This window comes from Megalobrama amblycephala, linkage group LG6, assembly GCF_018812025.1.
Source record: "Megalobrama amblycephala isolate DHTTF-2021 linkage group LG6, ASM1881202v1, whole genome shotgun sequence".
NCBI classification, from domain to species: Eukaryota; Metazoa; Chordata; class Actinopteri; order Cypriniformes; family Xenocyprididae; genus Megalobrama; species Megalobrama amblycephala.
This window is the reverse complement of record NC_063049.1, coordinates 13,014,367-13,027,760: the sequence shown is the minus strand read 5'-3', so window position 1 is coordinate 13,027,760 and position 13,394 is coordinate 13,014,367. Positions and strand designations below refer to the sequence as shown.

The following is a 13,394-nucleotide window of genomic DNA, read 5'->3' as shown; positions in this document are numbered from 1 at the left end:
GTTTCTTGGCAAAAAGTGTCTTACAAAAACTAAATCAATATATTGTTTTATATGAAGGAGTAGGCAGCATAATTTTTACATAATTTTGAAGCAAAAACTCTAGTTTACAACCTCCAATACCCTAAAGTATTGTAAACACAGATTTACTATACTTTTTTTGGCCTTATTTCAGTGACTTAAGTTTTTTGTTTTTTCAATAACCACGCATAAATGTTATTCCTTCAAAAACACAAACATGTACATACATGTTCCTCGCATATTATTGTAGCCTAGTTTGTGCTGAATACAGTGTAATGACACTTTTTCCATTAATATGTTTATGAACAACTGAAAAAAGCACAAATGTCAGGGCATGTCAAAACTTCTCCAGGCCCCAAATCAGCCTCAGACTCCAGAGGGTTAAATATTCATGTGCAAGAAGATGCGAAAGGGAACTCAATTCATTACTCGCAGCACAAGAGCGAAGTTTAAATATCCAAAGGGGGCGCCCAGCACACAAATACTAAATAGAGCTCTCTTTCACGTCTTATTGCGCTTGAACATACAAATTCACAGAAAAATATATCAAAAAATGCCCATCTCTGTGAGTATCCAAGTTAACATAGTCAGTTATGTCTTAAATTAACGTAAACAGTTGAGAAAGTAAACATATCTGTACAGTATCAGTATATTGGATCTGCGCATTCGGCCTTAAAGGGGGTGAATGATGGTCGAGGAGAGAGAACGAGCAAGAGGGGGAATTGAAAATAAGAAAAAAAAAATCTGCAGAACGAGAGACAACAAAACAGCTCAAAAGAATATCACTGGAATGAAGGTTTATGCCTGGCAAAACACTTTAGGACCCGTGTTTATATTAGAAAAACTTTCCAGTGCTGTTGAGAGCCAAGTGGGAAGGCTTGAAAAAAGACAAGGAAGCTGCTTTGATCCCACTACTCATGAAAGTAACACTGGGTTTTATTGTCTGGAGCTGCTGTGCTGTTTGCAACTAACAACAAACACTTTGTATTTACTCTTGTGTACTGTATGTCCAGTTTTTGTGCTTCCTTGTCGTTCTTTCATCATCTGCTCTTTATTTTTCGTGAAGCATTTTGTTGCACGTCGGCTGTGATAAACAGACATCCACTCTCGCATTGCGTGTGTAACAGTGGCCAGATAGTGAGAGTTTTTCTGTTAAACCACTGCACACCGACAGCCGCTAGAGAATTGGGTGCTTAGTGTCACTGTTAGAGTATTCGCCTCGCATGCCAGCAGCGATCGGGCCGGGATTCGAAACCGACTGGGAGCAGGGTGGTTAGGATTGGAGCTTTGGAGTCGGAGCAATGAAGAGAGGGGTGGGTTTGTTTGGGTTGATTTCAAACATCAACAATGTCCAACAGCGTAGTTCAAATACTTACAGCACCTTTAAAGTGACAGCAGCCTAATCCTGCTGCTGTCTGCTTAAAAATCACTCAGTGCTCTTGACTGAATAACTTGTGTAACTTTAATAAGGATTAAAGGATTAGTTCACTTTCAAATTAAAATTTCCTGATAATTTACTCACCCTCGTGTCATCCAAGATGTTCATGTCTTTCTTTCTTCAGTCGAAAAGAAATTAAGATTTTTGATGAAAACATTCCAGGATTATTCTCCTTATAGTGGACTTCAATGGCCTCCAAACGGTTGAAACTGTCAAAATTACAGTTTCACCAGACGAGAAATAAGGGTCTTATCTAGAGAAACCATCACTCACTTTCTAAAAAAAATTAAAAAAAATAAAATTGTATACATTTTAACCATAAATGCTCATCTTTAACTAGCTCTCTTCTTCTTCTTCTCTATTAAAATTCAGGCAGTGTAGACACTGCTAAGTGTATTACTGCCCTCCTCAGGTCAAAGTTTGAACTAAATTGCCATATACAATATGCTAGTGCAATTATATAACAATTAGTTCAGCTATATGGAGAAAAATCCTGGAATGTTTTCATCAAAAACCATAATTTCTTTTCGACTGAAGAGAGAAGGACATGAACATCTTGGATGACATGGGGGTGAGTAAATTATCAGGAAATTTTAATTTGAAAGTGAGCTAATCCTTTAATCTATGCTTAATTTATACAGTGAAGGCTATGCAGTGTTATTTTACATTTGATTAGCCAACTTTATTCAATTTCTGTCCCTGAAGACTACTGTTATACCTACCTGAAAAACCTGAAAAGCACTTTTTATTTCATTTGTATCATTATTCTATTTATCGTATTTATTTGTGCTTTTGCTTGTAATTTGATTATTTGTCCTTATTTTATTACTGACTGTTTAATTGTCTTTAATAATGCTTTATTAGTTAGGCTGGTAGATTTAGCCATAGTATATCAAAATTGTGAATTTTAACTGTTATCTAAAATTTTGGTGTCACGGCTGTTATATTTATGGCTGAACCATTTTATTAAGTCACTGGCCATTGGCAGATGTAGTAAAAAATTAGGCCCTGTATGTGTGTGTATTATTTCAGCTAGCAATTTTCTCATTTTCATTTAAACTTTAAGCACTAAAATAACTAAAGCTAAATAAACTAAAACAAATAAATAAAAATTATAAAACCTATAAAGACGTTATTTAAAAAAGCTAATGAAAATGAGAAAAAAATCTCTACAAAATTACTAAAACTAAAATTAAAGTAAAAACAATATATAGAAAATCAAATTCAAATTATTAACAAAGAATAGTATATAAATGATACTAAAACAACCCTGATTGAGATCAACATAAAATATATATTTTATATTATATTATCTTGATATTCTTTTTCTTGTTGCATAATTTCTAAAATCAGTAATACTGAAAATTTCTAAAACTGGGAGGATTTATTTCTTAAAAAGGAGGATGTTGATGTTGCAACAAAAACTAAGCCCACAAATGAGCAAGACACAAGACAGCACCGGTTTTCTTGCTTTTGTTTTACTTTTAAAAGGATCTAGACATTTGTTTGGATGTCATCATGCCCTGAAGTGTTACTCAAAGTCAAAGCTTTACATAGCATTCCCTGCTCCCTCAATTATCTTAATGAAGATAGAGTGGGCAGTTACTATGGCATCAGCTAATCTGGGTTTGAAAAATGTGAATGCACTCCAACGGCAGGAGATCCCCAGCATATGGAGTGATCTGTGACAGAGAGTGCATGCAGTACCACAGTACAAGCAGGACACACGGGACAGTCTGTGAAGAGCCCATGTTAAGCAAACAATGAGGTGGGACAGCGCTGAGAGCCTGCATGCTCCATTAGCACTAATCTGCACACATCACAGCCCACTGCCCAACAGAACAACACAACACCTACCATTACCAGCTAACTAGCTCTCGCTCTCACCCTCAACCCCTGTAACGCACTGAGACGTCTGCGGCTACACTTCCCGTTGAGAACACAGATGGCCTGGACGTCAGCTGCTCTCCACAGAGTTAACAGGGCAAAGGGAGGCACTCGGCTGAACAGCACTGCACATGACCGGTCTAATATAAACACACATGCACTGGAGAATAACTCTCTAAAAACGAATGTACCTCCTCAGCGCTCTGATTATTCTAGTCTGGTGAGAATGCTGAGAGAAAACCACTGAATACACTAAGAGTTGGACTTTCTCTATCTGGACTTCTAGAATAAGTTATTTCTAGCGGTTGGCCGATATGTGCTGTGATGTTGAGACAATGTTAATGGTAACGTAAATGTTAAGCAGCACAACTGTTTTCAAAATCGATAATAATAAGAAGTCTTTCTTGAGCACAACATATTAGAATGGTTTTTGAAGGGTCATGTGACACTGAAGACTGGAGTAATGATGCTGAAAATTTAGATTTGCAAAACAGGAGTAAATTACATTACATTAAAATAGAAAACAGTTAATTTAAAACAGCTTTTTACTGTATTTTTTATTCAATAAATGCAGCCTTGGTGAGCATAAGAGACTTCTTTCAAAAATATTAAAAAATTTTAATGTTTCCAAAACTTTTGACAGGCACTGTACACACACAATTTTAATATATACAGTATAATTTTATTGTCTTACAATTATATATATCAGATTTTTAGTGAAAAGATTTTTTTTTGTTTTTTAAAGAAGGTTTCATGTTTACCAAGGCTGCATTTTTTTATCAAATACAGAACAAAACACAATAACATGAAATATTAATTTAAAATAACTGTTTTTAATAGAATATATATTAAAACGTCATTTATCCCTGTGATCGCAAACCTGAATTTTCAGCAGCCGTTACGTTATAGCCGTTACTATTTCATCCACTTGGAATTATAAGGTTCTATCTGAATACTTTTTTTTTTTTTTTTTTTTTCAAATTTGAGTTTTTCACATATTCTTATTCTGTGACAACTTATTTACATTATGTGACGGTTGTTTTAATGTTGTGTACATTTTGGGAATTTTTAATTAAAAAACAAAAATGTCCTATCTACACAGTCGAATGGAATACAAAAACTTTGAAGCTCAATATCTCAAAACTACTTGGAATGCAGACAGAACCTTATAATTCTAAGAGGATGATTTTGTCCTGCTTAATATTTTGAGGAAACCACACTGAAGAAAAAAAAAAGTGGCGTAAATTTCAATTTACTTTGAAACAATTTTGAAAAGAAGATAAAATATTTTCAACAACGTGGGTAAATAAACTGTTGATGGTCCCTATTGACATCCAAAGTATTTTTCCATACTATGGAAGTCAATGGAGACCATCAAATATCTGGTTACCAATTTTTTTTTTTTTTTTTATATAAAGAAACTTATACAGGTTTAAACAACTTGAAGGTGAGTAAATGATGAAAGAATTTTAATCTGACTTTCCCTTTAGCCTGACTGAAGTAAAAACATAATTACCCTGTTCAGCAAAGATCTCAAACAAGTCAATGCTTGCCGTAATTTCTATACTTCCATTTGCAAAAAAACCAAAAAAACTAAACAAAACAGTGACATGGACGCGGAGTTGCATTCATCAACTGCTGTACATTGACAGATGAGAGGAGATGTGATGTTTCTGAATGATTCTTGTTGATCGAGGCTTTATTTACACATGCGGTGTGGTTTAAATTGACAGCTCATTATCATCACAAAAGAACAGCCCCTTCCACATCCAGAACAGGCAGTATCTAAATATAGCCCTCTTTAATAATGTAGCGGGGGTGGAGAGCAGCACTCAATAATTAAGTGGATTTGTTCTGGTCAGAAAAGAGGAACTTTTTATTGTGTCAGTTAAAGTGGGGCAAGACGGCTGAGGTGTCATCTTGCCAAGCGGGAGAGCAGAATCAAGAGGCTTCAATTACTATTCATTCATTTACGCATCAAAGCCCATGGTTTAATGGGTTTATGAGGGCTTACAAGTATATAAATATGTAATAAAACTGACCCCAGATCAGTGCTCATTCAGACACACAATAGCATAAAATATGATTATTAATGTTTATAAAAAGGTGAGCAAATCATTCCACACTAAATACAGCAAAAATCTTGAAATAGTAAAAATAGTTTTATTACTCAAAGTGCATGATGCATTTAACCAGGGAACTGCAGATAGATATTTTGTTTAAAAATATAAATATATTGGTAACACTTTACAATATGGTTCATTAGTTAAACATTAGTTAATGCATTCCAGTAACAAATGTATTGCTCATGGTTAGTTCATGTTAGTTACATGAACTAACCATGAGCAATACATTTGTTACTGGATTTGCTAATCTTTGTTAATGTTAGTTAATGAAAATACAGTTGTTCATTGTTTGTTCATGTTAGTTTACCGTGCATTAACTAATGTTAACAAGATTTAATAATGTAGTAGTAAATGTTGAAATTAACATTAACAAAGATTAATAAATGCTGTGGAAGTGCAGTTCATTATTAGTTCACGTTAACTAATGTTAACTAATGAACCTTATTGTAAAGTGTTACCAATATATTCAATACATTTATTTCTCAATGTCACATATTAATGATCTAATAATGATTATATAAGGTAAAAAAAATGCCTTGTATAACATGAATGTAACCAAGAAAATCACATACCTAAACTATAGGGTCCAACGTCATAAAGCAAGCATTAGTGTTTTATAATCTATTTTATATTACTATATTTTAATATAATTATTTTATAAATGTATTATTTTATATAATAACATAATTTAATAAATTATAATATAATAATTAAAAATATAATACGTTAATATAATTTTTTGCAATTAAAATGACAGAGGAAACCAGAAGACTGATGTATTATCTGATGTATTATGTATTATCAAAACGAAAAGAAAAGAAAAAGAAAAGAAAAGAAAAGAAAAGAAAAGAAAAGCAAAGAAAAGCAAAGAAAAGAAAAGAAAAGAAAAGAAAAGAAAAGAAAAGAAAAGAGTCCATATTCTTGAGAAACAGATATTTCAACAAGTGGTCGTGACTGACTACATATCAACAGGTTGAAGACTGTGTAAAGTAGAGCACTGCTGACTGAGCTGCATTTATTGCAGGCTTTCTATGAGAGATGAATTATGGCACAAGCGATGCAACATTCCTGTTCAGTTTGCAATCATTCCAGATGTTTGACGCTGGAAAAGCCCAGTGTTTGCTGAGCTCATAGACGTCTACCATGTGTGCAGGGCTACAGTAGCACCATCCGCTGCTTACTGGCCTGGACATGAACAGCAAAACACACACAGCACAGGCTTCGGGTATGAAACAACGTGTCTTACCTTGCTTCGTATTTGCCCGGAGGTTGACACTTTCCTGATGAGTTTCTGCGGCCCTTCCTGCTCTCCCTCGCTGTCGGATGACTCGTCCACCACCGGCCCAGATCCCCCGACAGCCCCCATGGCGGGAAGCCCTGAAGGGGACGCCGCTGGTTTCTCCGGCTCCTGCGGGGAAGAGTCACAGCACTCCGGGTTATGAACGCGCTCAGCCGCTCCCTTCCTCTCCACCGGGATGCGGGAGCTGGACAACGGCTGGAAAGCCGTTCTCTTGGCCGTCATGCTTTTGCGTTTTTCTGCCCTACCGCGCGCCACCAGGCATTCACTTAGTCCGATATTTTAAATGAGCTGCGGTGAAAATTTCCTAGCCGGGTGGAGTGCATTTTCGTGTCTGAACACGGCTGCTGGCTCTCCTGAGCGGTTATCTGACTGCATGGAGGCAGACGGGGGGCTGAGACGCTCGGAGCGGGAGGAAATCTCTGTAGCAAACCCTAGCGGCGGACGGGTATCTCACTCAAACTATGGCGAGGATACAGCAACAGATGTTTCTCCTGTAACATTATAGCCGGTGTTCTGACGATTTACCTGTTATAAACAAAGCCATAACCAGACTGAGCCTCAAAACCTAGTGAGAGCTGCCAAATAAACTGCAGTTTTGGACATTGTTGACTCGTTCCGAGCTAAAAAAAAAAAAAAAAAAAGAGCTATCAAGTGGGACTGATTCTACCACAATGCCATACAACTTATAGATGGGCGGTGGGGTAGCCTATATCCTATTTAAGGCTACAATTACATACACTTTCAGTCCATTTAAGTTAGTAGGTATGCATATAATGATATACATTATGCATATAGTGTCTGGGCTCCTTGTTCAGTGTATTGCATCGGGCCCCTCGGTAGAAATCGCGGTCCATACATTATATCGCTTGAGACGGTAACCATAGCAACAGTTGGCGGCTCGCGAGCTTCTCGTCAGGATGCAAATCGGACACCCACATAGGCTAAGTACAAATACTGTCATTATTTATCACTTTATTACCCATTTCATGTCGAAAGTATATCAATAAAAGTTTGGTTTATCAATAAAACGCTGCGGGCGCCAATTATTGGCTTGCGCGAGACGAACCACTTCAGATTTTGTTTGAACCTCATCATAGTAGCCTATTTAGTTTGAATCAAAACGCTCTTTCTTATTTAGGCTACTTCTTGTTACAGTTTTTCGCATCAGCACACACACATTAGCCATGTAAAATGATAAGAACCACTATGAAGTAAGCTAAAATTAAAATTTAAAGTAAATATGGAAGACTGCGCTACTCTTAATATGAGTTTGGTTTATCTGATGTTTTGTGAATTCAAACAGTTGATCTAAACACAATACTATTGATTGATTTTATCGATCATTCTAAATATTCTTTACATTCAGGCACATTTTATAAACATTTCGCCAAAGAGCCTCATTTTAAAACTAATTCAGATCTAAATGCGGATAAGACAACAGCACTAAGCACATTTCAAAATTTAATTTAACGTACTAATTAGCCTAATTGACTTCCACTATCTCTATGAACATTGGTCATTGCGGTTCTCACGTTTCTTCTTTTGAATAGCTAGGGGGAAAAAAGCTAATAGCGAATGTCACTCACTAGTACTACAATAACTCATGTTTGAACTGGTCAATCGTGTATTTTAAAAAAGATCACTGATGGCTAAGATAAGATCATTGCTTAGTTTGATAGCTGCAACTTATAGGCTAATGTCTCAATCAATTCCGTTCACAAGTTCATCAGTTTGTAGAGGAATGTAGATCGCGTATCTATGTGACGATCTTATAGCCACGATCAGATCAAGAGCTTACGAAATCACTGCTAAAATCCTCGATCACTGCCCTATCATCAGTGATACATGTATGTAGGGTTATGAAGGATCTCTTTTTTATGTGTTACCGAATAGAAAACGTGCAGCAGTACTGACCAGTTCTTCCCAGGCAGGGCTGCGAGTGTATTGGCAGTCATCTTCCATATTCTCCTAGTCCCTGTGCTCGAGATCTGTCCGCACACGCTTTCGGCACAAATCAAGCGCGACTTTTACGCGTGTAATCGGGCATATGGTTTGAGTGTTATTTCCCTTTCTCCACTCCTCCCTGCTCTATCAGGGTCTCCCAGAGGCTGAGCCTTCTTCTTTCCACGTGATAAATGTCAAATCCCTATAAGGAATCGAAGCGCTATCCATGACGTCACGAAACCTGCGTTTTACACATTATCCCACTTTTTAAAGACTCAATAACTATATTACCATGGCTTCATTTAAAACCGCGCTTTTGTGATTGTTTGGAAAGACATGCTCATTTGTTTACAATTCACTCTAAAAGCAACGTAGTCTAATGAATTAATCTCACTCAATATATTGTACATTATATCATAAAGTTTTCGGGTCACTTACTTCATATACATTTTAATATATAATAAAGTAATATTATTCTCTAATAAGACGATGTGTTACTGTTCAGCCTAAGACTTAATTTCTATTTATTGTATTTTACTTTATTTTATTAATTTAGTTTAGTTTTTCGTTTTCGCCCAAACAGTCTTCACGTGCTTATATATTTATAGTAAAGTTTAGATAACCCTAGTCAGTTCAAGTAAAACTAATAGATTACAGAGATCTTCGACAATGGTTACCCTAAGCTCAACAGAAGTTATTATAAACGCTTCTTGGCAGGTTTTGTAAGTTTGTTTCCCGTGGAACCCATAATGCAGCAGCCCGTTCCACACGGAAGACGTATTCAAATGGACCGCTTCTGTCCATCACCTAATTCCCTCCGTCTAGATCTGCGCACCGGCAGTGTAAACACTCATGACGTGAGCATAATGAAATAGCAGTGGATATATGATAGTGTAACCAATATATTTGTAATTTAACAGCACTTTTTAAAGGGTCAGGATGTATTCGCGCATTTTATTTAAAGGAACAGCAGCAGCTGTTGCTGCGAGAAGGATTCGCTATATATTGGGACCCTTGATGTCAAAAGAAGGTTGGAACTGCAGCGCACATGAGGTCAAACTCCTCAACACCTCATCAGGTATTTATTTCAACAAAGCCTAAGTCTTTTTTATCTGCGTACTATATATATATATATATATATATATATATATATATATATATATATATATAAAACCCTTCTTGTCTTTATAGTTTGTTATTAAGCAGGTTTGAGGTTAAGGTTTCACTCAGTTATTTTTATTTTGTATTCTGTCTTTTGAATGTTTACATGCATATTTAACGTTTCCATAAATATTGACATTTTAAAAGCAAAAGTCTGCCCTGTTGACAAGGTTTGTTTGTAAACAGAATGCTTCATATATAGAATGTTTGGTTATTTATGTTACATTAGCTTTGTTTTTGCTATCTAATTAATTACTTTTTTGTGTCTCCACAGGTGACACTGTGAAAATAGGCGAGATCTCATATCGACTCAAAACCCCCAGAAATCCAGAACTTGTGCCAGTAAATCACAGTATGTGCTAGTTATAAAATACTGGAGAACTGACTTTATGCATCCATTAAAAGACACCAAAACACCAACTGATTAAAAGTCATTGCAAAAAAATGCTCATTAAAGTAATACTGGATCGAAGAAAATGTTTAGCGTAATTTTATGCATATTCCACTTTGGTATTTGGTATATATATATATATATATACACACAGTCGTGTGAAAAAGAAAGGACATAGGAAAAAATAATCTGGTCCTTGGCAGTTCTTACAACCTCAGATGAACAACAACATATGACATATTACACCATGTCATTATTTATTTAACAAAAATGCAAAAGCCATGTGTGACAAAGTACGCACACCCTTACTGCTTCCATAGGAATTAAGAGGGTAAGTAGCAGTCAGGTGCTTAGAAACAAATGTCTTTGATTTAATTGATCATCATCAAGGGTGATTAACTCTATAAAAGCTGAAGTTCTGGCAGTTTGAGCATCTGGAGCCTTCAGGTGTGTGTTAACACAATGCCAATGAGGAAAGACATCAGCAATGATCTCAGAGAAGCAATTGCCTATCAGTCAATCAGAGAAGGGTTACAAGGCCATTTCCAAACAGTTTGAAGTACATTATTCTACAGTGAGGAAGATTATTCACAAGTGGAAAACATTCAAGACAGTTGTCAATCTTCCCAGGAGTGAACGTCCCAGCAATATCACCCCAAGGTCAGACTGTGCAATGCTCAGAGAAATCGCAAAACACCCAAGAACTACACCTCAGACTCTACAGGCCTCAGTTAACATGTTAAATGATAATGTTCATGGCAGTTCAATTAGAAAAAGACAGGACAAGTATGGAATGTTTGTAAGGATTGCCAGGAGAAAGCGTCTTCTCTCTAAAAAGAATATGGCAGCATGGCTTTGGTTTGCAAAGTTGCATCTGAACAAACCACAAGACCTCTGGAATAATGTCTTTTGGACAGATGAGACCAGAGTGGAGATGTTTGGCCAAAATGCACTGCACCAAGTTTGGTGAAAACTAAATTATCATAACAAACATCTCATACCAACGGTCCATCAGGCTGTTGGAGGGGTGATGAATTTTGTCTTGTCTTGCAGCCACAGTTCCTGGGCATGTCGCAGTGATTGAGTCAACCATGAACTCCTCTATATATAAGTATTTTAAAATCAAATGTGAGGTTATCTGTCTAACAGTTAAAGCTTGGCTGATATTTGGTCATGCAGCAGGACAATGATCCCAAGAACACCAGCAAATCTTCAACAGAATGGCTGAAAAGGAAACGAATCAAGGTGTTGCACTGGCCCAGTCAAAGTCCAGACCTCGTCCCAATTGAAATGCTGGGGCGGGACCTTAAGAGAGCTGTGCAATGAACTCAATAAACTGGAGCAACTTTGTAAAGAAGAATGGGCCACAATTCCTCCAGAACGATGTGGAGACAGATACAGCCATACAGAAAACTATTCTTTCAAGTTATTGCTGCTAGTGGCTCTACAAGCAATTGAATCATAGGGTGTACTTGGTTTGTCACCAATGGCTTTTCCATTATTGTTAAATAAATAATGACACGGTGTAATGTAATTTGTTGTTGTTCATCCGAGGTTGTATTTAAGACTTATTATTATAATCTGATACGTAAAACCATAAAATTCTAAAGGGTGTCCTTTCTTTTTCACATAATATTCTTTCTCTCTCCGTTTACATGCACATTCTCTATCTTACCCAAACTTTACACATTAGAAAACATTGTTTGCATTTTTCAATAATCTTTCATTTTTTGGCAGTGATGGAGGCTTTGCCACAAATGATCACCCAACACCTTCGCTGGATAATGCAGAAGGACCTTCTTGGACAGGACGTGTTTCTCATTGGTCCTCCTGGTCCTCTGCGTCGATCGATTGCCATGCAGTACCTGGTAATTTCAAGTATTACTGCTCCCAACCACAACCACCAATACATGCTGAATGTCTACAAGATGAAACACTCTGACAATTTCATTACAACTATGTTCTTCTTTTTTCTTCTTTGCTAGGAATTAACAAAACGAGAGGTTGAATATGTTGCCCTGTCCAGAGACACTACTGAGACTGATCTCAAACAGCGCAGAGAGATCCGCTCAGGAACTGCCTTTTACATAGACCAGGCAAGGCGACCTCTTTCACCTTTCACTCATCAGCATTGTTTATTTGATATATACATAGACACATACATATACTGTGTGTGTGTGTGTGTGTGTGTGTGTGTGTGTGTGTGTGTATATATATATATATATATACATATATATGTTTTGAAACACCCTAGAAAAGTGGGGTTTTGGACAATATTTGCATGAATCGTTTTTAATTTGTGATAATTTTGCACTGATAAGGGACAACACAAACTACGAAAACATACAGTTTATACATAGAAAAAACTTATATTTTCGATTCATCAAAATATCCACCATTAGCAGCTATCTGACCTAAACTGGGTTCTAATTGGTTCATTGTATTCTAAACTTAACTGGCAATCAATTGTTGAAGCTATTAAGGTGTGCTGACCCAAAAATCTTTTACAAACCTGGGCCAAGTTTAAACCAGTAACCAGGCATCACAGCTGGCAAAGGGGCATGTCTGACTTTGACATGTCTATATTGCCAATATTATGTAATCAAAATGAAAATTATTATTGCTGGTCTTCAATGGTAATGTCAAGTTACTCTAATGTATTTGCACCAAAAAATGATAAGGATTTATGCTGATATCGTCCAAAACAACACTTTGCCAGGGGTGTTTCCAAACTTTTGGAAGGATATATATATATATATATATATATATATATATATATATATATATATATATATATATATATATATATATATATATATATATATATATATATATATATATATATATATATATATATATATATATATATATATATATATATATATATATATATATATATATATATATATACTATATTTAGTAATATTACTATAACTTTTACCTTAAGCTTTTTTGCAGTTCATATATTTATAATGTAATGTAATATTGCTTTTTTGGGATCAAAACCGTCTCTGCTCTACTTGAGACATGGGGTGTCATTCAGGTCACAGCCTCGTGGTTAATGAAGATGAATTCCCACAGGATCTGGCAAAATCTCCTCCTTTCTTCTGAAGTCCAGATGATCAATTA

The 13,394-nt window shown here is 36.0% G+C and overlaps 2 protein-coding genes across 5 annotated transcripts in view; one reads left to right on the top strand and one right to left on the bottom strand.

Moving 5' to 3' along the window:
* Nucleotides 1-9,270, bottom strand: part of dgkh (diacylglycerol kinase, eta) — a 104,092-nt gene extending 94,822 nt beyond the window's left edge. For 2 of the 4 annotated variants that reach the window (XM_048193000.1, XM_048193002.1), the window contains exon 1: nucleotides 6,716-8,612. In XM_048193000.1, coding sequence (XP_048048957.1) covers nucleotides 6,716-6,991 — 276 coding nt within the window. In that variant the 5' untranslated portion in view covers nucleotides 6,992-8,612. Of the gene's footprint in view, nucleotides 1-6,715; nucleotides 8,615-8,683 lie in introns of those variants that run through there. The other 2 variants (XM_048193001.1, XM_048193005.1) reach the window with 2 other exon arrangements.
* Nucleotides 9,271-9,464: 194 nt separating this feature from the next.
* Nucleotides 9,465-13,394, top strand: part of vwa8 (von Willebrand factor A domain containing 8) — a 140,318-nt gene continuing 136,388 nt past the window's right edge. Inside the window, exons 1-4 of the mRNA XM_048192999.1 lie at nucleotides 9,465-9,791; nucleotides 10,149-10,226; nucleotides 12,003-12,133; nucleotides 12,251-12,361. Of these exons, the coding sequence (XP_048048956.1) occupies nucleotides 9,653-9,791; nucleotides 10,149-10,226; nucleotides 12,003-12,133; nucleotides 12,251-12,361 (459 nt within the window). The 5' untranslated portion in view covers nucleotides 9,465-9,652. The remainder of the gene's footprint in view (nucleotides 9,792-10,148; nucleotides 10,227-12,002; nucleotides 12,134-12,250; nucleotides 12,362-13,394) is intronic.